Below are 26,128 nucleotides of genomic sequence, written 5' to 3' on the forward strand. Positions count from 1 at the left end.
CAAGCCGGAGGAGCAGGGACCATTGAAGCTTACTACTCTTGCCCCGCAGGTAAGTTACTCCAAACCAAAAAGACCTAATTAGTAAGCCAAGTCTATCCCATTCTAGCCTTGTGGTAGCGCTGTTGTCCCAGGTTGTCGCTCTATGAACCGGTCCTTATGGAGAGTGGCTAACCAAGCACTAAGCACCGTGCTGGCCCCCTAAACCATGTTTCTAACAAAACCAGTTTTAACGAGAAGTGAGCCACTCAAGCCACACAGAGTGCCACTCTCAGAATTAAATTCAAGTAAACCATTAATCAATTTAATTAAAAAGGACCAGAGTCTGTTATAGTGCAGCAACCTAGCACAACTAACCAAAATGCAACCCAAAGGTATATATAAAGGATATAAGGTGGCTAGGAAATCCTTATAGGCATACAGTATTAAATGCAGTATGAAATTGTATTTAAAAGTGATAGGTTGTTCATGTTATACTTGCCTTCCTCATACTGCTCCTGCTGCTGCTCAAAGTGCTCGGAAGACGGCTGCTCCGGGTACTGGTACTGGGGCTCCTCAGATGGATCAACGTCTACTCACGAACACATGGCCAAAACAAAGCACAATAATAAGCATACAAGCAAACACTAGCAAAAACTAAGAAACAGTACATCAATACATAAAAACAGCACACTAAACTAGTCTAACACTATTCTACGCGTTACAACGATCGCATGGACATAAAGAACGCTAAAAACGGAGCTAAAACGCATAAACTAGGCCTAAAACAAGGTTCAGGGGCTTATTTGCAAGAAAACTGAAGTTCCAGGGGGTTTTCTGCAAAAACCGAGGGCTAAAACGTAATTAAACTAAAGCTTCAGGGTCTAACTCGCAAAAACTTCATGCCTGGACTGCGGGTACTAATACTGGAAAATGCAGGGGCTTACGCGCTAAAATCTGGGCCTCAGTGTAAATATTTTACACTAAATAGGACTGCGGGTTGAAACCCAAAAAGAGCAGGGGCTCTTTAGCAAAAGGTACAGGCCGAACCGGTATGGGTGATCTTCGGCCGTAGGATCGCGATCGGAGGGTTCTGGATGAAGGGGTTTCTGGCTTCTAATCTTGGGCGTAGATCTTGGATCGGACGGCGCGGGTGTGTTGGGGACGTGGGCGGCGGCGGGCGTTCTGGCGCGCGGCGGCGCACGGCGGTGAGGTCGCCGGACTTCACCGAAACGGTGATTCCGGACTTGAATTCGAGCGGAAATTGGTCGGGGAGCAAGGGAGCGACACCCTAAACAGATCTAGGGGATTGACGTAGGGCCACAGCACGGCGGAGGCCCGGTACGGCGGTGAGGCGGCGAACTCTACTGCGGCGAGCGATTATGCGTCAACAGAGGGAGGATAAAGGGAAACAGGAGCGCGCCGAGATTTCTCACCCACGTGCGAAGCTTCGGCGGTGGTCCAGAGGGTCAGAGAAGCGGCGGAGCGCGGAGTTCGCGGTGGCGCGGCGGCTCTGGTTCTGCAGGGCGGCGAAGTGCGAGGAGCGGCTGCGTGGATGCTTCCCTGGGCGTCGAGCTCCGGTGGAAGGCGGCGCGACGGTCCTGCAGAGGTACCAAGCAGGTCAAGGGGGCGGGAACTCCACTCCGGCGGCCATAGCCACCCTCCCGCGCCCGCATCTCATCCCATCAATCCAATCTCGAGCGAACGCCTCAGATTAGATCGCGACCCAAATCCGATCAGAACCGCCAGATCGCGATCCAGCGGCCGATATCTGAGGATACCGGTTCGGCCTGGTTTAATTAATAAAGAGCCCCTCAGCTTTTCTATATTCAATCCGAGCTCCTGGTCAGTTCAAAACTAATTCCAGTTAGACCCAGAACTTTGCAGGGACACCCCTGGGCTTTCTAGAAATAGAACCCGCAGTCCAGAGCCGTCAGTTTTGCATGTCAGACCCCAGATCTTTAATTTAATTATGTTTAGGCCCTCGGTTTTCACAGAAAACCCCCAGAAACTTAGTTTTTCTTGCAGAAAAGCCCCTAGAACTTGTTTTAGGCCTAGATTTTGCGTTTTAGCTCCGTTTTATGCGTTATTTATATCCACGTGATCGTTGTAACGCGTAGAATAGTTCTAGCATAGTTTTATTTGCTATTTTCATGTATTGATGTACTATTTCTTAGTTTTTGCTATTGTTTGCATGTATGTTTATGTTGTGTATTGTTTTTGGGTCATGTATTCGGGAGTAGACGTTGAGCTACTGGAGGAGCCCCAGTACCAGTACCCGGAGCAGCCGTCTTCCGACCAGTTTGAGCAGCAGCAGGAGCAGTACGAGGAAGGCAAGTATAACATGAACACCACCTATCACTTTTAAATACAATTTCATACTGCATTTTAATACTGTATGCCTATAAGGACTTTCCTAACCACTTTATATCCTTTATATATATCCTTTGGGTTGCATTTTGGTTAGTTGTGCTAGGTGCCGCGCTATAACACACTTGGTCCTTTTTAATTAATTTGATTAATGGTTTATGCAACTTAATTCTGGGAGTGACCCTCTGTGCTCTGTGCTTGGGTGGCTCACGTCTCGTTAAAATATGTTTTGTTAGAAACATGGTTTAGGAGGCTAGCACGGTGCTTAGTGCTTGGTTGGCCACTCTCCATAAGGACCGGTTCATAGAGCGACAACCTGGGACAACAGCGCTACCACAAGACTGGAATGGGACGGTCTTGGCGTAATAATTAGGTCCTTTTGGTTTGGAGTAACTTACCTGCCCTGCGGGGCGGTAAGCTTCTATGGCCCTCGTGCTGAGTGGCCTCGTCTGTGCTTCGTGTCTTGACGCCTACTAGACCTGCTCCATAGTCGCCGATCCACCCTCGCGGTTACTCCTTACCAACGAGATTCTTTGTAAAGGCCTCGTAGTGTGATTGCTAGTCATCTCACCTAAGGAAGTGTGATGAACAACTAGCGTAGCCCACGACTTGTGGGTAAAGATGTGCAACCTCTGCAGAGTGTAAAACTGGTATACTAGCCGTGCTCACGGTCATGAGCGGCCCAGATCCTCCTTTTGATTTGTGGGGTTATCTTCCTTTGACGAGGCAGGTTTCCCCGGGTGGCTTGGTTTGGTATGGTTCTCAGTAGTAACATGATTAATTTTGATTAATTACTATGCAATTGGGTTATGGTAATTCATCCACTTGTAGTAAATAGCTTTAATAAAATTTTGCCAAGACTTAAAAGCTAATGCAGTTGAGTCAGCCAACCATAGAGCCTCATAGTTTGTGTTATACTTGTTGAGCACAAGTTGTGTACTCACTCATGCCTACTCTACTCTTTTTGCTCTTGGGAACACTCTACTGCTGCTCAGTTCCTGCCGACGCGAGGGAGTTCGCTCAGCGCTACCAGGACTACGAGGACTTTTAGGCGTTCGTCTCCCAGTCGACGTCCCTGTGGCGCCCTACTTCCGAGAGTTTCTCGTATATGTACTTTACGCTTCCGCTGTATCAGACATTTTGTCATTAATGTAATAAATAACATTCGTACTCGCTTTATTATATCTTTTTACGTGATATGTGCTGTGATATATTGTTCATTCTGTTGTATATACGTGTGACTTGATCCTGTCACGTATATGATTGCTCGATTTATGTCCTTTTATAAACCGGGTGTTACAGTTGGCAGTTGGTTTTGCGTCGGTGTTGCAGTTGCTAGGCCGGCCGGCCTCCCTCTGGCCTATCTCGGTCTTTGACTTGGCCGAGGCATGGCTCTGCTCTTGAACATCCATCAGGGAAGTGGGTTTCTGCAATTTTTGTGCTCTTGGGCTGCCTTGTGAATCTTTGGATGAGTGTTGAGGCCTTTCGGTGTTTCCAGTTGAACCAAGTCCTGACCCTCGACTTAGAGCCTCTTTATTGTGTCACATTGTTACTGGTTCGAAGCCGGGGCCTTGTCTGTGGAGGTGCCAGGCGGCCGGCCTAGGAGAGGCCAGGCGGTCTGGGATTTTCCCCTTTTCTGCTCAATTTTGGTATACTTAGTTCTGAAATCAAAACTCATCCAAAACTCGTGAAACTCGTTAGAATTAAATAATATATGAATGAAATATAGTGCAGAGCTCATGTTATTTCCGAAGAAGTTGACGGCTTAGAATGTAAATTTATGGCTGTCAACACACTGTCTGGTGTCAGCTGGTCAAACACGGCGACAAAGACGTCAAACGTCCGGTGCTGGTTACCCACGTAGACTGCAGTCAAGTAATGCTGCGAATTAATATCTGCACATATTTTTATAATATGACATAGTAATGGAAATTTAAAATTTGAAATAAACTTACATCTCGTTTCGTCTGGATCGATCCCATGGTGGGTCTATGGATCGCGTCGAAGTGTCTGCCGCGCGCACGGGATTCCCTCACCATCGACGACTCAGCTGTCAGCTCTCATGGTACAACGGGAGATTGGGCCGGCGACTTCCGTGGGAGCACGAGCCTGCAGTGTCGACGAAGGAGGCGATGGCTCTCTTCTCCTTCCTCATTTAATTCCTGTCATGTAAGATAATTTTGCACATATGAATATAAATACAATCCGCCATAATAAAACCAAAACCGCGTCTCGCCTCCATATGGTTCCACCCCCTTTTCCTTGCCTCCCCCCGCCCCCCAGCGCGCCTCGATCCGATGAGGGACGGGTCGAGGGGCAGGGGAATGTCGTCGTCGTCTTCGGCGGCGGCGCACCACCACCAGCACCGGCGCCAGGGCGGAGGGAGCGGGCTCGTGCCGCTCGCCGCGCTCATCAAGGAGGAGGCCCGCACCGAGCGCCGCGCCTGCGCCGGCGGCGGCGGCGGGACCAGGATCTGCGCGCGCGACGAGGACGCAGGAGGCTCCGGCGTGGGTGGGGAGCCAGCGGAGGAGGAGGCGCGGCGGCAGCGCCCGCTGCTGCGTTACGGGTGCGCCGCGCAGTCCAAAAAGGGCGAGGACTTCTTCCTGTTGAGGACGGACTGCCCGCGACCTTCCACGTCTGCTTCCTCCTCCGCGGCCTCGCCGCACCAGACCTTCGCCGTTTTTGCCGTGAGTAACTCACCCATCTCGCGTCTCCGCTCTCTAGGCATCCATCTCTCTAATCTTGGTCACCTAGTGGGTTGAATTGCAGCAAAAGTACCGAGCTATTCTGCATCTGTTGATTTGGAACTCGGAATTAGCCAAATATCGAGCTAGCGAGCTTCGATTCGCTCGCCTTAGCAACTGTGCTGCATTGGTAGCTTGGAGTTTGCTTTGCATCTATCAGGGTGGTCGCTGAAAAATTGTCCTCTGCTGCAGATCTTAGTAGGCCTGTTCGCTGTTTAGGACCTAGGGCATGGAGCCATGAGCTCAGAATTCGCAATTACACACTTAACTGTTCCATGGGTGGTCAATAATGCAGAATGCTTGACGCTAGAAGTGACATGTGTAGACTGGAGTGGCGCCAAGCGCTAATAGTACGTTTCTCTTTCTTCAGGTACTTGATGGCCATAATGGTAACGCCGCCGCAATATACACAAGGGACAATTTGCTCAACCATGTCCTCAGTGCGATGCCACGTGGGCTGTCCAGGGAGGAGTGGTTGCATGCGTTGCCCCAAGCACTGGTCGCAGGGTTTGTTAAGACTGACAAGGAGTTCCAGAGCAAAGGCATGTACCTGCAATCATTATTTTTCCAATTACTCCTGCCCTATAAGCTATCAGGAATGCTGATGAATTTCTCCTTTTTGGATGTTTAGCAGGCCAAACTTCTGGCACAACTGCTACTTTTGTGATAATTGATGGATGGACTATCACTGTTGCCTCTGTTGGCGATTCTCGCTGTATTTTAGATGCTCAGGGCGGGACTGTTTCTTTGCTTACTGTGGATCACAGACTAGAAGAAAATGTTGAGGAGTGAGTATTAGTTGGTTTCCAAATTATGTGCTGATATGGTATTTTGCCGGTAAAATTGCATGCCAACAATTTTCTCCATTGCTTCATCTGGAATTGGGATTATGTGTGCTTTTGTTTGTTACTAAATCAGCTGTATGTAATCAATTGCTAGTTGCTTTCAATGTTCACACCTCTTCATGCAGCAATTACTCCTCCCCATTTCTATGTTACTATTCATGGTTTTTAAGGCGTCGCCTAGGCGTCCGAGCGGGAAAAAAAGCTGGGCGTCGGCGTCGCCTTTCCATTCCTCGCCTTGGCCGGCGTTCCAGTGCCGCCACCTGGGGAGGGAGCTGCGCCGCCGTCTCCTGTCCTTCCTCCCCCTCCTCCTCCTCCGGTCTTGCATCGGGCGGAGGCAGGGGCTGGCGGCGGAGGAAGCAGAGGCGGGCGGCGGAGGAGGCAGGGGTGGGCGGCGACGGAGGAGGCAGAGGCGGAGGATGGCAGCGGCAGCGGCTGAGGAGGAGGAGGTGGACGAGGGCAGGCGGCGGCGACGACGCGGTCGGAGGAGGAGAGGCAGAGGCGGCAGGATCTAAGGAGAGGCAGAGGCGGCGGGATAGGGGATGGGAGGGAGAGACCGAGAGAGGCACAGGTGGCTGGTAGGGTTGCGATAAGGTGGAGGAGGGAGATGGGTTCAACTGGGTTGGGCTGACTTGATGGGCCTGTTTTGCACCTCTAGGCCCAGTGATCCTCTATTTTCCCTTTTCTTTTACAGTTAAATGTATGTGTTTTAGAGGTAAATGAATGTGTTTTACAGGCAAATAAGGCGTCGCCTCGCCTCACGCCTTATCGCCTAGGCGTCTGAGCGGTGGCACATCGCCTCGCCTCGCCTTACCGCTTTAAAAACCTTGTTACTATTTCCAGACATTAATTGGAGCATGCCAGCACTATTAATAGAAGTTACTAATTACTATATTAGCTTGTATTAGTTCCCAATATTCAAAAGTAAAAGACTTGGTTTGATGAACTATAATCGGTAGCAATTCTTAATGTTCTTGCTTTGTGTGCTAGTGTGGATATTATTGTTGACCAATTGTTTGGCTGGAAAAATAATAAATGGTTATTTTTGCTTTACCAAAACTATCACGTGAAATAATGGCAGGAGGGAACGCGTTACAGCAAGCGGAGGTGAAGTTGGAAGGCTTAGTGTTGTTGGTGGAGCTGAGGTGTGCTCTCACTTAATGCATTTCTTCTGTCAAAAAATAGGATTTTACATGCTACCTTTCTATGCTATATGTATCATACCATGCCTTAAATACTAGTAGCTTAACATTTCAAGGATTAGAAAACAACATAACAATTGCCCTACCCTGTTACAAGATTGGCCCACTACGATGCTGGCCAGGAGGACTATGCCTATCAAGATCCATTGGAGATATTGATGTTGGTGAATTTATTGTTCCTATTCCTTATGTGAAGCAAGTGAAGGTACTCTATTGTTTTCATAAATGTCAGAAATTCTCCTACCTATCACATCACTCTCCATGTAGATGCTATCCATCAATATGCTATTTGGTTGACTTGGTTCATTTTTCTTCTTTCCCTTAGTTGTCAAATGCTGGAGGAAGACTTATCATTGCCTCAGACGGCATTTGGGATGCATTATCCTCAGAGGCAGCTGCTAAGTCTTGCAGAGGATTGCCTGCTGAGCTTGCTGCAAAGCAAGTCGTTAAGGTGAATGGTTCAAAACTAGGTTATAGATTCTTGTTTAGCCTTGATGATGCTTTTTATGGTTGCCAGTAACAATTGTTTTATCACCAGACGTGTTTTTCTTACCAACCACATGTTTGTAATAATCATTTAGGAGGCGCTCAGGACAAGAGGGCTAAAGGATGATACAACTTGCATTGTTGTTGACATAATCCCACCTGGTCAAACAATACGGCCTCCATCTCCACCTAAAAAGATGAACAAGTTGAAATCGTTAATCTTCAGAAAGAAAGCAAAGGAGCCTTCTCAGAAATTGACTAAGCAGCATTCAGGGGCTGATGCTGTTGAAGAGATATTTGAGGAGGGTTCAGCCATGCTCTCAGAAAGGTTAGATCGGTTCTCTCCAAATGTTTTTTTTAGAATCTTCATGTGTGTTTTTGCACTAGCTCCATGTTTATAGGTGTCAGTAGCAGGGTTTGTTTTCTTTCAACGGGGTTGCAGTAGTATTTTGTTGTGAACTATACAAATATATTACATGCCAACTAGGTTGGAGCCTAGTAAGCTACATTAGTTCATTGTAACAGCTAGTTCATTCATTCCCCGCCTCATTGTTCTGTCATTGCTAAACATCTGACTTGAACATTGATCAATTCTAATATGGAACCTCTGTGTAGATTCAAACCAGTTTGACGTATTATTAGTTCTCACAACCTACTGTTTATGATCCAGATCAGAGTTTTGTTGTTTTCTCTACGGTTCTCGGAGTTGTGATATCTCAATTCTTCAAGCGAAGTGACTCCCTACAGATTTTAAGGACTATTCCATTTGACTGAGTGCTAAGTGTGTTTCAAACTTATAATTATGTATGTAAAATTTCAAATGTTGACAAAAGGAGTTTTGGCTAATCAAAAGAAATGTTTGATTGTTCCTTCTCTCTAGTTTTGGTGCTGGTAAGGTTTTGTATTAACCTTGAAAACATCGGTAATTCCACAAATCAATTTTGTGGAAGTTAGATTCTATTTCTTTAACCTTGAAAGTTAGATTCTCATTTGGAACACAGTTTTGATCCTCGTAGTGGTTGTTTGAACACGCTTTTTTTGCCCCTAGACATTGCCCTAGATTCTTTTCAACCATTTCTTTTGGATCCATTGAAATTCTCCGCACAAGTTATCGGCTCCTTGCTGCACCCAATAGCATACTTAAACATGGTACTAGCAAATGCACCTTTTCATCACTAGCATATCACTCATCATTGGCTGAATATGCAAAAAAAAAAAACAAACAAAAACAAAAGCAAATGCTGCGTATAGTCCTTACCACCTTGCTGCAACCCATGGTGCAATTTTTTCTTCACAGCGCAATCCTATGCCGTTAATGCACAGGTGAAGTAGATGCTATAAGCTCATAAGCATGATGGCTGAATATGCAAAATCTGGATGCAGTGTCTCCATGATGTGGGCGCTCCTTTTATCTGCCAGTACCCTTTTATTGTTCACAGCTTCATTATGGACCTTGGCATTGGTCTTGTTTTTCTAATGTGAGAAATCAATTTTTAGTTTTTCAGATTTAAACATTATGTTGTTGCTTTCTATCTATGCTATCCATTATATTGTATATGCTGAAGCATGCATTCAGTAAGGCTGTATATTATTTTTTTTCCAAGTGGTTAATTTTCTGCATACTACACATCTTGTGTTTGATCTCTTATGTTTGCCTCACATTATTTCCCTGGAACAAGAAGCTGGTTGAAACCTCACTCCCAGTTTCAACAGCATGGGTTTTGGAACTCAACCCATGTCAATAAACCTTCTAAGAGGTTGGCTATGCTCAATAAGAGTGACATGAAATATTAATATCTAGGAAACAGTGGATGTCAAAGGGAAATCCTGCAGTACTCTATAGACCATATGAAGGTTAATGGGCTGCTGAACTTGGTTTGAACTGCCCAGTTTTTCAGTTTCTGGGGAGGGAGCCAATTTTTGCGATCACCTGGGTTTGAGGTGGGGTGTTTGGTCACCTCAGCATAGCTCGATTCTGTTGAATCTGAAATTACATTGCTGGCTGCAAAATCACATACTGGCATACATTGTCATCGCTAACTTGTTACTACTAGTACTGTTGAACTAGCGTGCTAAACATCATTTAAAATTGAAATGCTATAAATGTTTTGTTACCTGTCATTTGGGATATCCACAATAGAGCAGCACTAATTTTCATGTACCTGTATCTGCAGGTTAGGTCCCGATTTGAATGGCGGGCATACATCCTCAAGTTTGTTTACATGCGCCATTTGCCAGGTAGACCTGGAACCAAGTGAAGGCATATCTGTCCATGCTGGATCCATCTTCTCTTCAAGCTCCAGGCCATGGGAAGGCCCATTCCTCTGCTCTAATTGCCGTGACAAGAAGGATGCAATGGAAGGCAAACGGCCCAGCGGAGTCAAGGTTCTGTAGTCAACGGCAACCGATCACCATTGTAGCTTCCCGCTCTTCTTTTTTCTTGGTGAGCAAGGAACCTTGCGTTACAGAAAATTTCCTTAATTTTTTAGGTGGTTTGGATAATTTTTAGGCTGCATTTTATTTTGTTTTATTATGCGAGGAACTAGCCGACTATGTAAGTAGCTCTTGGCAAAAGGAAATGTGAAGCGAGTGAATAGGGTATGCCTTCATTTTTCTTTCTCTTCTATTATAGGAATGGACTAACTGTAGCTCACTGCTCAGGAGGTGAGTATGATAGCTAAGCTATTCTTTATTTGTCACCCATTGGTTCCTTTGCTAATAGAGTATGTAGTTATTGCATTTTCGCCACCCCACCCCTTGGCTTTTCTACTAAGAAAATGCACCCCATTTGTTCAGTTTCTCCTAGCCCTGTGTGGCTGTATGAGCCATTCATCTCTCTCCCTTCCTCGCTCACCCTCTCTCCTGTATTAGATAATTATAGAATTTCAGGCATATTTCAATTTCAAAATTAAATATATATTTCAGCAACATTTCCATGACTAGTGAGTGATATTAACATGTGCATGTGTTCAGGATTAACACATATTTAGCTAAAAGCAAAATGAAACACAGGAGTCTCAGTCTGCACCCCGAGGCGGGATTGGTGTTGGAGACACCTGTTGTGCCGTTACAAGTTGGAATAGACATGCTATTCGATTGGTCTTGTACGATGTAGCCGTATAATGTCGATGCAAGAAGATGTTTGGAGTGCAATCCCTCGAACTGTCACCTGGAAGTAGAAGTAATAGTTGTTCTCGAGAATGCCACCATATACTAGAGGATGTAGTTGACCAGGAGTGAGCAGCAGTTTAGTCAGTTTTGCATAGAGTTTAGTTCTTTAATTAAATGGTCCAAAATTAACCCAAAAATTATGAAACGTACTAAAACATGTGCGGTCCAATAGTGTGGATCGGGAGCGTTTGTTGCGAAAAATTCCAACGCAATTTTGTGCCACGAACTTTTAAATTAATTGCTCTAGTTCGGCCTGTTTTTCATCATATTTAGTGCAACAACGAAATAGTCCGAAATGAACCATACATTACGAAATGCACCAAAACATGAGTGTAGGGTCCAATGGTGTGGATCGGGTGCGATTGTTGTGAAAAATTCCGACTCGACTTTGTGGCACGAACATTTGTATTAATTGCACCAGTACAGTCTGTTTCGCTCCGAGTTTAGTGCAGTAATTGAACAGTTCCAAATGCAGCCAAAACATTACGAACAAAGTTTGAGTTCAGGATCCAATAGTGTGGATCGGGTGTGTTCATTACAAAATGTTCTGACACAACTTCGTGGCATGAATTTTTGCACTACTTGCATCAGGTCGGCCTGTTTTGCATAGAGTTCAGTAAGGAAACGGTCTCAAATGCATCCAAACATTACAAAACGCACCAAAATCTAAGTTTAGGGTAAATTGGTTTGGATCAGGTGTGTTCGTAGCGAAAAGTTCCAACGCGACTTCGTGGCACGAACTTTTGCATTAATTGCACCAGTACGGCCCATTTTGCATAGAGTTTACTGCAGTAATAAAACAGTCCCAAATGCCCCCCAAAACATTATAAAACGCACCAAAGCATGAGTTTAGAGTCCAATGGTGTGGATTGGGTGCATTCGTTGCAAAAAATTCTAACAAGACTTCGTGGTACGAACTTTTGCATTAATTGCACCAGTTCAGTCAGTTTTGTATAGAGTTTAGTGCTTTAATTAAATAGTCCAAAATTACCCAAATATTATGAAACACACCAAAACATACGTTACGAAAAATTTCTATACAACTTTATGCCACAAACTTTTGCATTAATTGCTCTACTTCAGCCCGTTTTTCATTGAGTTTAATGCAATAACGAAAAAATCCCAAATACACCTGAGCATTACGAAGCACACCAAAAATCAAAGTGGCGTGGATCGGAAGCATTCATTGCGAAAAGATTCAAGGCACTGCATAGAATTTAGTGTAGTAATGAAATGGTCATAAATGCACCAACATTAGAAAACACAGTTTAGGATCTAATGGTAGAGATTGGGTGCGTTCATTATGAAAAATTACGATGCAATTTCATGACACGAATTTTTATATTAATTGCACTAGTACAGCCTATTTTGAATAGACTTTAGTGTAATAACAAAATAATCTCAAATGCACTCAAACATTACGAAACACACCAAAACATAAGTTTAAGAACATTCATCACCAATACAACTTTTCAGATGAACCGGGAAACATGGGATAATGGAGGAATTTAAAGATGATAATACATGTCATTAAAATGCTGTACCAAAACTCCTATATGCTACAAAACCCAAAGAATTGGCTACCAAACAGCTCATAAGGCATGAATACAATAGAGGGTTCTGAAATGTACAACAAAGTGAAACACATGCCATTTCCAGCAAGACTCTTCAAGCTTTCTTGTCAGATCTATCAAGGTTTAGATTAAACCACTTCTTTTTGCCAGATTTGTCTCTGCCATTTACGCTACCATTCTCAGGGCTCTCAGGGATGCTATGCTCTGTGGTATACCTACTGCTGCTACTACCAGCGCCAACAGGGTTTACCAAAGTTCGTTCAGTTGTGAATGAGCAATGGATATTATCCCTCTCTCTCAGCATATCATCAACCTGCAAATAGTGCAACACTTAGCACATTTCAAACAATTCTTCAGATTAAAGACCAGACAGTCAGACAGCCTTCTTGTTGAAGGCATATCCTATTCAGGGTATTACATATATAAGAGTTCAAAGCACACATCTAATAAGATTTAACAAATTAACTCCCAATAATTAGTATTTAGAAATTCATGTGATCCTATTCAGTCATGCGCAAGCATGCATCATTGACCATGCAAGCCTCATTTTAACTCCTGTGAATAAGTGGCCAGATTTGAACACAGCATGAGGCCAGGTCAAGCAACAATGAGAATGATAAAAGTGCACATAATGCAATCACAGTTTTCACGCACATATCCAAATCACAAAAACAGCACACATGAAAAGAATATCCAAAAGGAAAGGAAAACACATGATTGACGAAAACATAGAGGCTACAATAAGAATAATATTAATGCAATGACACATGCCTTTACTATGAATTTATTAGTCAACTTGTTACAGCATCCAGTAAAGTCATTTCAATCAGACAAGTTGTCTAACAGAAATGTAGCTGCAACTATCCCTATACATTGTTTAAAACGTGATTGCAAATAGCTGACACAGAGACTATTCTACATGATTTATCTCATACAGAACAATAAGTTTCACAATTTTTATCAGAGTTAAATAGCATATACCTACAAGAATCATCTTTACACAAGTTTCAACCAGTTACAAGAAAGTGTAGAATATTATCCATTAAACAGTCGCAGCGAGGAAAAGGGGATATTATTTCTGAGTTTCTATGCACAATAAGTTGTTATGCCTTAAGGAGGCGGCTAAACACATCAAGGAAAGTTTGAACCTTAGAAGCAGCTACATTAATCGTACCTATCTGTACTCTCGGCTTACATATGTTTTAGTGTGATTTACCACTATAGCTTATCACTCGGACCCCTAGGCTATACCCATGCATAGCCACTCACTACATTACCTATGTTGGACCAAATGGTTTTTGGACAGCAGTAAGCTGTGTCTTACTTGTCTAGTTTTCATCAACTCATCACAATGTTGTCTAGTTGTACATGAGAGGAGAGGGGGTGAGGGAGCTATAGGCATACCGCTTCTCTCTCTTGCGTATATCTGTTGGTGACTTCTTGAAATCGTGCCAAAGCCTGGAAGCCATATTATTCAAATGGATAAACAAACCAAAAAGAATGATTACTAACAAAATGAAAACATAGTTACTGACTTTTCTGTACTCAGTTTCAAATTGACGCAGATCATTTCTCTTCGCTAGAATTTTGGATTCTATTTCCTTCAGCCTCTCTGTTGTCTCTTCATAACTTTTAGCACACATTGCTTCAATCATATAGCTTGCTGGCTTGAAAAAATTATCACCTGCACAAATCAATTAGGATGGCTCAGTGCAAAGGAATGGCATCACAATACAAAGGGAGATGGCAAGAATGCAGACCATATACAGCAAATATATGAGTTCCAGATTTGAGAGCCGACACTTCGCAGGGTTGGAGACCTTCCAATCTTTTAAAGAAGGCGGCCTCAGGATCTTTGGCCATTGCCAACTGCAGTTGTAAGAAACAAATTCTCAAAATCAGTTACATTACATAAAACAACTAACAACAGACCATAGAGTTACTTACCGCATTCACTGTTGAGTCCATACGGTACACCTGGAAATGCAAGAAATACATGCCTGCAGATGTCACCTTGCCAGTCTTCTGACTATCTTCCTGAAGATCAAAGGGAAAACTGAAGATAATATTAAAATAGAACTCTAAATGCATGTCTTATTCTTATCTGAAATGTACCATGAGCATACACAGAAAATAGAAAGGAGATTAATTGAGAAACTATCAGTTATTCATTATCCATTCGTACTGCATAACCATACCATGATCTTAGGAATACCAATGCAAAATTAGGATCACCACTTGAAAACACGTTTCCTTATGATCACTTCCAGTAGAAACAATGTACTCCACCCCTCTGGTTTTAAAGATACGATGTTAGCACAACTTAAGTTCTTAAGTTGTCCTATCATCATATTTTAAAAACTAGAGGGACTACAATATACAATGGAAAGATCTCCCAGAAGGCCAAAACCATCCTTCACCTACCTCACTAAGCAGGTAATTTCTTTTATCACACTTCCCACTACACCCAGCACATATGAAATACAAATGGAATGAAACAAAAAAAGATCTTGAAACCCTAAAACAAGGGCAAAACAAACAAGTAATCCATATGACCCCGCCCATCCATGAATGAAGACATAAGCAAAGTGAAATAAATTGTCCATTATACAGTAAATCAGTTGCATTTCAAGTAAGGAAATGTTGATTTTTATTCTTAAGCTAAATTCCAAATGTCGACCATAGTTATTTGGACCAGATCGGTGATTGAACAACTTTCGATGGTTCATTGGTCCAACCGGTTAGACCACACGTTCAAAACGGTCTAAATAGGTTTATATTTCATATGTAGTTCCAGAGTAGGACATTGGGTGTTCAAACCTTCCCCATGCGATATTTAAACATTTATTCTTCATCCCCCCCCACCCCCCCCAACCCCCGCCCGCCCCCTTCCACCTCGGCTGCTAGTCACCTGGCACCCAGCACACTTTTATCCAGTTTCTTATACCAAAAACCAGGCGGTTTCTAAAGAAAACCAGCAGTTCGACCAGAATATGCCCGGTTCGATTGCATGGCAGTCTTTTAGCTCAAATGGACCAAAGAGAACTCAAGTTCCCAGTTCAACCGGTCGGACCAGCCAGTTAGGTCTGGTCCTAATAACTATGAAGTCAAGTGGATCAAGTATTACATGTGTCTCAATTCGAAAAGGTATCATAACATTATACCACCTACTCTCTCCGTCCTGAAATGTAAGTCATTTTGTTTTGTCCTATAAGTCAAAGTAGTCTAACTTTGATCAAATTATAGAGAAGAATACTAACATCTAACACATCAAATAAGTAAATTAAGAAAATATATTTCATAATGGATCTAATTATTCTCATTTGACATTCAAAATGTTATTACTTTTTTCTATAAACTTGGTCAAACTTGGAACAATTTGAATTAGGATAAACCAAAATGCCTTACATTTCAGGATAGAGGGAGTAGAGTTAAGAAAGTATGCATATAAACATATCAATCACTTAGGTAATGATAATGATGATAGCAATTGCAGTTCCCTAAAAAGCTATATTCAAGATTTCTAGCACCAGAGCCAAAGTTAAAGATCCCTGGGTATAACAATAACATTCATTCAGGAAAGTCGTAAATCTATGGGAATTAAACCTACATAACCTACGGAAGATGCCATTCTATTGAAAATACTTGGTACAAATCTAACAAAGCATATTAAAAATACAGTAGCACAATTAGAAAGTACCTGCAAAGCGAGTCCATAACCTCCATTAACTTCTTGCTCAAAGTAAAGAAGCTGTATATATTAAATAGATAAGAAAATTGAAAAAGTCTCCCAAGAGGAGTGTGAGCTGCTGGATAATAAATTCTCTGAGGAAGTAAAGCATGCAATCTTTTCTATGGAGAGGAATACAGCCCCAGGCCCTGACCATATACCTGTGGAATTTTTCCAGACCTGCTGGGAAGTAATCAAATATGACATGCTCCTTATGTTTGAGGAATTTGATAGACACAATCTAGATATGGAAAGACTAAATTATGGCATCATTACTCTACTCCTTAAGACTAAAGAGGCCAACAAAATACAACAATACAGGCTCATTTGCTTACTAAATGTTGTCTATAAAATTTTTACCGAAAATCTGATGCTCAGGATGGAAAAAAATACTAGAAAGAATTTTAAACAGATGTCAAACAGCCTTCTTAAAAGGCAGAATATCATGGAGGGGGTGATGAGTCTCCATGAGATCCTCCGTGACACTATAAGGAAAAAAGGAGGTCTGATCCTAAAACTTGACTTTGAAAAGGCTTAGGGCACCTCCAGTGTGCAAATCGATTTTTCTGAGCAACATCTGTAGGGTGTCAGTGTGTTCGACGTTCGCAGTGCAACAAGTTAATAGGAGGGCTGGTTCCTGGATATGTGCAGAATGGGGTAGCTTTGCTTCAATATGCTGACGACACGATCTTGTGTTTCCAAGATGATTTGGAAAATGCACAACACATGAAATTCCTACTTTATCTGTACGAGGGCATGTCAGGCCTAAAGATCCAACTTCGGGAAGAGTGAAGTGATCCTAACTGACCAGGACTCAGAAAAATCAAACACTTTCTTGAAGATGTTCAATTGTGCTATTGGAAAGTGGCCAATCAAATATCTAGGAGTTCCTATCTCCAGGTCTCGTCTTCGAGTGGCAGACTGGCTACCTCTTGTTGAAAAAATTAACAAAAGATTAGATGGTTGGAAAGGTGGACCTCTTTCACTTGGTGGGAGATTGACTTTACTGAATGCTTGCTTGAGTAGTATCCCTTTATATTGAATGTCTATGTACCTTCTTCCCAAAACAGTGATTAAGAAGGTTGATGTGAGAAAAAGGTTCTTCTGGCAAGGTGGTGGGACTAAAAGAAAATACCACCTTATCAAGTGGTCCAGAATTTGTAAAACAAGAAGGAAAGGGGGACTGGGCGTGAAAGACCAAAGAAAAAGGAATATTGGTCTACTCTGTAAATGGTGGTGGACACTGGAAAGGGGAGAAGGTTTGTGGCATGAAATATAACAACAACAACATAGCCTTTTTTCCCAAGCAAGTTGGGGTAGGCTAGAGATGAAACCCGAAAGAAATAAGTTCAAGGTTCAGGCACATTGATAGCTAGTCTCCAAGCGCTCCTATTCAAAGCTATCTCTTTAGAGATATTCCAATCCTTAAGGTCTCTCTTAACCGACTCATCCCACGTCAGTTTAGGTCTACGTCTACCCCTCTTTACATTGTCGACCCGCTCAAGAACCCCATTACGCACCGGCGCCTCAGGAGGCCTTCGTTGGACATGTCCAAACCATCTCAACCGATGCTGAGTAAGTTTCTCCTTAATTGGTGCCACTCCGACCCTATCCCGAATAACTTCGTTTCGGATTCTATCCCTCCTTGTGTGCCCGCAAAACCACCGCAACATCCGCATCTCTGCTACACTCAGTTGCTGGACATGTCGCCTTTTTGTAGGCCAACATTCAGCACCGTATAGCATCACCGGATGAATTGCTGTCCTATAGAATTTGCCTTTTAGCTTTTGTGGCACCCTCTTGTCACAAATGATGCCAGAAGCTTGCCGCCATTTCAACCAGCCAGCTGAAATTCTATGCCTAACATCTTCATCAATGTCGCCAACCTTTTGTAGCACCGATCCTAAATACCGAAAAGTATCCTTCTGGACCACAACTTATCCATCTAGACTAACGTCTCCCCCCTCATGCCTAGTCGCGCTGAAATCGCACATCATGTACTCGGTCTTGGTCCTACTAAGTCTGAACCCTATCGACTCTAACGTGCGTCTCCGCAGCTTTAACTTCCTATTAACCCCTGCCCTACTCTCGTCAACTAGCACCACATCATCAGCAAAGAGCATACACCAAGGGATCTCACCTTGTATATCCCTTGTGACCTCATCCATCACTAAAGCAAATAAATAAGGGCTCAATGCTGACCCCTGGTGTAGGCCTATGTTAATAGGAAAGTCAGTGGTGTTGCCATCACATGTCCGGACAAACGTCGTCGCATCCTTGTACATATCCTTAATGAGGGTAATGTACTTAGTTGGGACTTTGTGCTTCTCCAAGGCCCACCACATGACATTTCTCGGTACTTTGTCATATGCCTTCTCAAGGTCAATGAAGACCATGTGCAAGTCCTTCTTCTGTTCCCTATATCTCTCCATCAATTGTCGTATTAAGAAAATCGCCTCCATGGTTGACCTTCCAGGCATGAACCCAAATTGGTTTTGGGTCACACTTGTCACTCTTCTTAGGCGATGCTCGATAACCCTCTCCCAAAGCTTCATCGTATGGCTCATCAGCTTAATCGCACGGTAGTTAGTACAACTTTGAACATCACCCTTATTTTTGAAGATAGGTAGTAATATACTTCTCCTCCATTCTTCCGGCATCTTGTTTGACCGAAAAATGAGATTAAAAAGCTTAGTTAACCATACTATTGCTCTATCTCCTAGGCATCTCCACACCTCAATGGGGATACCATCAGGGCCCATCGATTTACCTCCCTTCATCCTCTTCAAAGCCTCCCGGATCTCTACCTCCTGAATTCTCCTCACAAAACGTCTGTTGGTATCGTCAAAAGAGTCATCTAACTCAAAGGTAGGGCCCTCACTCTCCCCATTAAACAACTTGTCGAAGTACTCTATCTATCCATGATCTCCTCATCCTTCACTAGCAGTCGATCTGTACCATCCTTAATGCATTTGATTTAGTCGATGTCCCTTGTCTTCCGCTCGCGGATCCTAGCCATCCTATAAATGTCATTCTCCCCTTCTTTCGTGCAAAGCCGCTGATACAGATCATCATACGCCTTACCCTTTGCTACATTCACAGCTCGCTTTGCAACCCTCTTCGCTAATTTATAGGCCTCGATGTTGGCTGCACTTTTGTCAAGGTGGAGACGCTTGAAACACTCCTTCTCCTTAATAGCCCTTTGCACCTCGTCATTCCACCACCAGGTGTCTTTCCCCTACTGTTTGCCTCCCCTACTCACGCCAAACACCTCTGAGGCCACCTTCTGAACACATGTTGCCATCTTTAGCCACATGTCATCTGCGTCTTCTCCTTCTTCCCAAGGCCCCTCACCTAGCATCCTTTCCTTAAACGCTTGTGCTGCTTCCCCTCTAAGCTTCCACCACTTTGTTCTCGCAATCTTGGCACGTTTGTCCCGGTGGACACGTACCCGAAGACGAAAGTCCGCCACCACAAGCTTGTGTTGAGGGACAACACACTCCCCAAGTATCACCTTACAATCTAAGCAATCATGTCTATCCTCCCTCCTAGCAAGGATAAAGTCGATCTGGCTCGAGTGTTGTCCACTACGAAACGTCACAAGATGGGATTCCCTCTTCTTAAACACGGTATTCGCTATCAACAAGTCGTGAGCTAACGCGAAGTTCAACATATCCTCCCCCTCTTGACTCCTGCTACCATACCCAAAACCCCCGTGCACTCGCTCGAACCCTACATTAGTCGCACCCACATGGCCATTGAGATCTCCTCCTATGAAGAGTTTCTCGCTAGTAGGCACGGTACTAACCACGCTATCTAGATCTTCCCAGAACTGCATCTTGGTGCTCTCACTAAGGCCTGCCTGAGGGGCATAGGCACTGATCACATTCAAAACCGAATCTCCAACTACCAACCGGATTAGGATAATCCGGTCGCCTTGCCTTCTAACCTCTACGACTCCATCCTTAAGGCTCCTATCAATCAAGATTATTTGAAATAGTGAGGAAAAATTATTTGAAGAACTCCTGTGTTTCTCATTTGAAAAGGAAGCAATCCAATTCACCTTCTTGGAATGATCTACTCTCCATCAGGGATAATTACTTGAGGGGGAGAAAAATAAGGATTGGTAAAGGCACCAATGCTGACTTCTGGCAGGATGCCTGGTGTGGTAACACCCCTATAAATGAAAAATTCCCAGCTTTATTTGAGATCTGCAATGAACAGAAAATTACTGTGGCAAAAATTGCCCAACGCAACTGGAGATTGACCTTCAGGTGTTGGCTGGATGCCGAGTTACAAGAACAGTGGAGAACTCTTGAGTGATATGCTCCTTGTGCTCTTAACGAAGAGGAGGATATACCAGTGTAGAAATGGGAAAATTCAGGGTATTTTTTGCCAAATCCATGTACTCCCATCTTGGCTCTAACGAGGTCAGGGTGTACTATAAGTACGTTTGGAAAGCAAAGATACCTCTAAAAATTAAAAATCTGGATATGGCTTATATACCACAATGCCATTTTAAGAAAGGACAACTTACTCAAAAGAAATTGGTTGGGCGATCAGAGATGTCCCTTCTGTAATGATAATGAGACTATTCCTCATCTCTTCTTTGAATGCTCCATGGCAAATTATGTCTGGAGCATGGTTGCATATGTCCTAGGAGCCGGACCTACTTCTTTTGGGCAATTCTGGGCCTGGATTCAAAATGTTCTAAAAGAGGGCAGAAGCTTTCACATGGTTGGTCTCTCGGCCATCTGCTGGGTGATCTGGCTGACCAGAAATAAATTCTCCTTTTAAGGGAAGCTAATTAGATCTACGGAGATCATTTGCTCAGCAAGTTCTTTCATTTCTTATTGGGCAGGTCTGCAGAAGGGGAGTGCCAAAGAGATGCTGGAGGTTGGTGCAGAGACCCTCAAGCAGGCGGCCTTGCACTTCCACCTGCGAGAAGACAGTAAGGAGGACGGCACTCTCTCTTGTTCCTGTGTTTTAGCAGTTGTATCAAGCAGGCATCAGCTTGTCTAGCTCGGGTTTCCTTTTTGTCACTAGTGTTGTTTTCGCCTCTGCTGCGTGCCTTCATGTTTCCTTTGGTCTCGGTCGGTACCTCTTTTAGTTTTGGTTTCACTCCCAGTTGGGAGTAACTAGGGATCTTTAAACTTACGGTCCTTCGTTGGCTGGCACTTATCTCGCTGTAATTTCGTTGCTCATGGTAATGAAATTCGGGCTCGCCCGTGGTGCAAATGATAAGAAAATTGAAGGAGACACAAAAGAAAGGAACACAGAAAGGCTCTAGTTCTAGAGCAAATGAATTTTATAAAGAAAAATCAATCTCATACCTTAAATTTACTTTGTGCAGGTGAAGTGACTCTGACGACTATTCCAGAATGAGCTTGTTCTTCACTTATCGTTACACCAAAAAAATGAGCACATTGCTTATCAACCTATAAATAAACAAGATGTAATTATATATATAAGATAAAAGAGTAATCACACTATAGATATTATAACAAGAATAATAGTACTCACCTTGCCGGTAGCTGATGTTCCAACAGGGAGTGGTCTCACTGTAACTGTACCATTCATAGCCTCTTCCAGCACGGTGGGAGATATTGTGGTCTTGATAGGAACTCCAAGCTTGCTATAAGTGGTAAAATTTATTACAAAAGCAAAATAAGGATATTTAATTCTAGAAATAAATATACCTGATTCTACAATTACCTAAAAAGTGCTGCAAACATCGTGTTGACAGTTCCAAGATTGGACAAATCAATCTCCATATCCATTCCTTCATTTTCTAACAGCTGATAAAAGAAAATAAGAAATGTAACAGAAGTATCTCATACATAACTTGATCTTTCAACAAGAGATTTAGTCCACTGCTAAACAAATGAAACATTTTTTTTCTTGAAAAAAAAAACAATGAAACATAGCAATCACATATGAAATTTACATGTCATCACACATTGAATTTTCATGTCATCAAAATAACAAGAACCAATGTCAATTATCATGTCCAGTGCTACATCAAGATGCCAATTACAAACTGCTTATGGTCTGAATTACAAGTTTAAGAAAAAACTCGGTCTCCAAGCAACATGGTACGATCATTACCAATGCATAATATATCCAGAATTAGTAATGTTCAGGTAAATGGTACAAGTACCCTTAGTATCAATTTACCATTGTTGGCAAGGTAAGACACCTCCCAATCAAAGATTAGCCCACTAAATAAAAAATATAGTAACAAGGTCATATTTAAGAAAGACATATGACATTAAAATAACCAGGTATTCCCAAATCTAACACCAACAGTGAACAACATATATCTGCCCATGGCCCAACCACTACCTATTTACTCTCCTCCCAATAATCTTCAGCCTTTACTTTCATATTTTTCACTCCACACCTTGTCTCTATCTCATTTCTGTGTTCTGTTTACCAAATGGCACATGATGGAACACCTGCGGTGCTCTTCTCTAGCCCAACTTCCCCTCGTTCTTGTCCTCCCCTTGGTGAGATCTACAAGACTAGACAATAGAAGCAGGGCCTTCTTCAGCAGAATAGGCTACGAACAGCTATACCTGACAACCAGTGACCGATATCTGCCAGTCTTTGCTTCCAACTTACACTATTCAAACAACTCCAATGAAATATAGAATGTCACAATCAAGGAAAAGGTGGATTTATTAGAGACCGCAGTTCACTTGCCATATGGAGCTAATATTTCTCATTATGAACCTAACTACACTTAATTAGATAACATCGACATCGCCCTGTGCTAACATTTTGTCATGTTAAAAGATAGCCTCAGCAGCTGAGTAAAACTAATTCAGTTACGAAAGGAAAAATCAATGAACTCTGGATAGTCATTACTTATACAAAAGAACTTTCCTACTAAAAACACATGGCTGAAACTCAATATATACATATAAAGATGATTAAAGAGTTCCAGTACCCTAAGATGCTGGAGCATATCTAACAACCAAAATATCATTGTTAAGAGTTTAATCATTTTGACACACTTAAAGTTAAAATAAAAGTAAAAACTAAGGGCTTAGCATCTAGCAATTTTGATCACACAGATCCGAAAATGTGAGAAAATGCAGAAGCATTGAAGGGAATACAAAATTGTAGTATAGTATGGTAGATTCAACAAGACAAAGATAAAACAGCACCTCAAAACCAGCAGTATCATATTGCCTCCTTTTCTCAGGATCTGACAAGATGCTATAAGAATATGCAACTTCTTTGAAGAGTTCTGATGCTTCTGGGTTGCTTGCATTCTTATCAGGATGGTACCTGTCAACAATGAGAAGAATTATTATGATCATTCTACAGTAAGGTAGGGATTCATCAGCACTGTAGAGTTCAGGCATAATAAACACTATAGAAACAGCAGAAATAATTTCTCAATAAGCTGGATGCAATGGGATGGCAGTATTTGATATTTTAAGGTACCATAGAAATACCTCATAACTAAAGGAATAATCATTTTGACACAAAAGGGCAGTAACATTAAAAATCTAGGCAATGCAGAACATACACTATTTCCATGGAATGAACACTCCCAATATCCCGTTAATATTTCACTGGAGCCACCCTCCTTTCTTATATGAAGGGTCACAGAGTGCATACACGTGGTGTAAGAGCAACCATGACTTCAAAGAAATGTGCTTGGATTTTTCCAAAAAGAAGAAATGTGCTTAAAGATTGGTTGAGTGGCATTACTGCTAAGCCAATTTCTAAGGTCATCTAAAAATAGAAGTTAGTTTCCTGCTGACACCTATATTTTTTCTAGTCACTATGTAGTTTGTAGGATGATTGTTATTTTCTGTAATGTAAATGAGTATACATATATAAATCCATAATTTAATAAAAAACAGCTGTTAGAAGGGCAGTATAATATAATGTCAATAGGGCTTGAATACCAAAAGAGTAGCTGTTACTAAGATTTAGGACATTGGGTGGAAACAAGATATTTGCACTAATTTTTGTGGCACTATGCTTAGCTGTATCATTTTTTGCTTGCAATTCTTTTCATATTGTAGGTTCTAACATGATTTAAGAAAAACATAACTAGCACACACGATTTTTCAGGAATATCATTTATGAAGACAGGAAAGTATAATATTATCGTTTACAGATAGTGATACAGCATTTTCAACTGAAACAAACAAAATTATTGGAGGGGTCTTTCAGAACATATAGAATCTATTCAACGCAATAAGAATGCATTATTAAAAGCCATGAAATATATACATCTGAAGCCTAAAGTTCTTTGTATTGACTTGAAAAGATTGCCATTATGTTTTCCATTGCTTTCTCATTAAGAAGCAGACAGGAACTACACTATCATCATTTGAGTGCACCTCTCATGAGTATTATTTCCAAAGTGATGTATCTGCATTACAGCATTGCTATCACAGCTGGATGGAAAAATTTAGAAACCATGAGATAATAGAAATTTCCAACACTATAGCTGACATATTGATTTGCTTTGTTGACAACTACCAAATCAGGGCTAATTCAATCAATCATTCATTGCTCAAGAGTCCTTTTCCAGATACCAAGAATCAAGTATAAAGTGAAGCATACGCAAATATGACATATATAGCGTCCGATAGTAATATTTGCATACACAGACCACGTGACTTCCCCTGCTGCAAGGTGCAAACAAACCCAGATAAAGCATTCTGCACAACTAATGGAGTAGCATCTTGTTTTTCCTCTGAAGCGCGCGAATAAATTAACACTGCATAGCAACATGAACAAAAGCATGGAAGAAAAGGGGGGCACCGACTTGAGTGCGAGCTTTCGGTAGGCGGACTTGATCTCCTGATCGGAGGAGTCCCGGGGCACGCTGAGCACCTCGTAGGGGTCCCGGCGGACCGCCGGCGCCGATGGCCCCTCCATCTTCCCCGACGACGCCATCCCGGGACAAAAACCCTAACAATAGATGGAACACCAAAGCCGTCACAAACGGAAATGCACGGCCTCTGCCCAAAACGACATGAGATCGGGGTTGGGTATGGCTCACCTCACAGGCGCCGGAGCGGGCAGATCTCGCCGCCTCCTCCCGAGGAGGGGGAGACGACGAACAGGGGCAGAACGGGTTCGAGACGCCTCGGGGGAGCAAGAGCACGAGCCGCAACTTGTTGCAAAGGGGAATTTTCTGATTTTGTTTGGGCCTTCCTTCGCCTCAACCTTGGATTCGGTGCTGTGAAAGCGGGGGGGGGGGGGGGGGATTGGTGATTGATTATTGAGTAAAATGCATTGTATGTCTTTAAACTAATTCTCCTGTTCTGTTTAGGTCCATGAATTTTGAAAATGCATTTCTAGGTCCAGGATCTATTTAAGTGAGCCATTGAGGTCCAAAACGCCCTTGACCTGCTCTGACCGTCTACGTGGATCGCCAAGTCGGCTCTGACGTGGATTTTCTTTTTATTGTTCACCCCTCTCTCTCCCCGTCCTCCCCCTCCATCACGCCTCCGCCTCCGCCTCCCTCTAGCCGGCGGCGCCCCTTGCTCTCTCGGCGCCTCCTCCCTCTCCGGCGAGCAGGGGCCCGGCCCTCCCTCCCTTCGTCTCCTCTCTCCCTAGCGGCGAGCCGCCCCAGCCCTCCCTTCCTGCCCCGGCCGCGAGCCGTCCCGTCCCCTCCGGCGGCAGGGGCGTGGGGTGGCGGCGAGCGTGCACGCTGCCCGCGGCGGCGGCGCGCGCGCAGGGCCAGCGGCGGCGGCTCGCGCGTAGGGCCAGCGGCGGCGGCACGCGCGCCCAGGCCCATGGCGGCGACGGCGGCGCGCGCAGCCCCCTCCTCCCTCCTCCCTCGCCGCGCGGAGCCGCCCCCTCCTTCTCCCTCCCTCCCGGCGGCCATGGGCTTGGGCGGACGCCGGCGGATCGAGTTCCGCGGCGGGCGGTGGTGCGGCCTGCAGCATCCGGGCGGAGGCGGCGCGCGGAGGCCGTGGAGCGGAGGCGGCTCGTAGAGGCGTCGTGTGGTGGACGCGGAGGCCGCTCCAGGAGCGTCGCGAATGCCGGCCCTTCC

At 43.5% G+C, this 26,128-nt stretch overlaps 2 protein-coding genes across 6 annotated transcripts; one reads left to right on the forward strand and one right to left on the reverse strand.

Moving 5' to 3' along the window:
• Window positions 1-4,538: 4,538 nt before the first annotated feature.
• Window positions 4,539-21,497, forward strand: LOC120673370 (probable protein phosphatase 2C 3). Of its 5 annotated transcripts, none has more exons than XM_039954178.1 (8): window positions 4,539-5,033; window positions 5,461-5,632; window positions 5,722-5,878; window positions 7,014-7,077; window positions 7,232-7,339; window positions 7,460-7,585; window positions 7,716-7,948; window positions 9,004-9,768. In XM_039954178.1, exons 1-8 carry the CDS (start codon window positions 4,644-4,646, stop codon window positions 9,095-9,097), a joined length of 1,344 nt encoding a protein of 447 aa, XP_039810112.1. In that variant the 5' UTR covers window positions 4,539-4,643; the 3' UTR covers window positions 9,098-9,768. The 5 variants fall into 5 exon arrangements, with proteins under 5 accessions (XP_039810112.1, XP_039810111.1, XP_039810113.1 ...); XM_039954177.1 differs by lacking the exon at window positions 9,004-9,768 and adding an exon at window positions 20,957-21,497 and having other exon boundaries at window positions 4,540-5,033; XM_039954179.1 differs by lacking the exon at window positions 9,004-9,768 and adding an exon at window positions 8,291-8,580 and having other exon boundaries at window positions 4,543-5,033.
• Window positions 12,188-25,297, reverse strand: LOC120673372 (chaperone protein dnaJ 15-like). Its single transcript, XM_039954180.1, has 12 exons — window positions 25,130-25,297; window positions 24,893-25,038; window positions 23,268-23,391; window positions 21,811-21,893; window positions 21,619-21,730; window positions 21,429-21,533; window positions 16,066-16,116; window positions 14,313-14,402; window positions 14,126-14,234; window positions 13,901-14,049; window positions 13,770-13,823; window positions 12,188-12,678 (listed from the first exon to the last, which is right to left on the reverse strand). The coding sequence occupies exons 2-12, from the start codon at window positions 25,021-25,023 to the stop codon at window positions 12,460-12,462; spliced, it is 1,227 nt and encodes a 408-aa protein (XP_039810114.1). The 5' UTR covers window positions 25,024-25,038; window positions 25,130-25,297; the 3' UTR covers window positions 12,188-12,459.
• Window positions 25,298-26,128: the final 831 nt, after the last annotated feature.

Source organism: Panicum virgatum, chromosome 5N (genome assembly GCF_016808335.1).
Source record: "Panicum virgatum strain AP13 chromosome 5N, P.virgatum_v5, whole genome shotgun sequence".
Classification (NCBI taxonomy): Eukaryota; Viridiplantae; Streptophyta; class Magnoliopsida; order Poales; family Poaceae; genus Panicum; species Panicum virgatum.

Coding starts and splice junctions, on each gene's coding strand:
- LOC120673370 (XM_039954175.1), top strand. CDS start 4,644: ATGAGGGACGGGTCGAGGGGCAGGGGAATGTCGTCGTCGTCTTCGGCG. Junction 5,034..5,460: donor AGACCTTCGCCGTTTTTGCC/GTGAGTAACTCA, acceptor CTCTTTCTTCAG/GTACTTGATGGCCATAATGG. Junction 5,879..7,013: donor CTAGAAGAAAATGTTGAGGA/GTGAGTATTAGT, acceptor AAATAATGGCAG/GAGGGAACGCGTTACAGCAA.
- LOC120673372 (XM_039954180.1), bottom strand. CDS start 25,023: ATGGCGTCGTCGGGGAAGATGGAGGGGCCATCGGCGCCGGCGGTCCGC. Junction 21,731..21,810: donor ATGTTTGCAGCACTTTTTAG/GTAATTGTAGAA, acceptor TACCACTTATAG/CAAGCTTGGAGTTCCTATCA. Junction 14,235..14,312: donor TGGACTCAACAGTGAATGCG/GTAAGTAACTCT, acceptor TTACAACTGCAG/TTGGCAATGGCCAAAGATCC.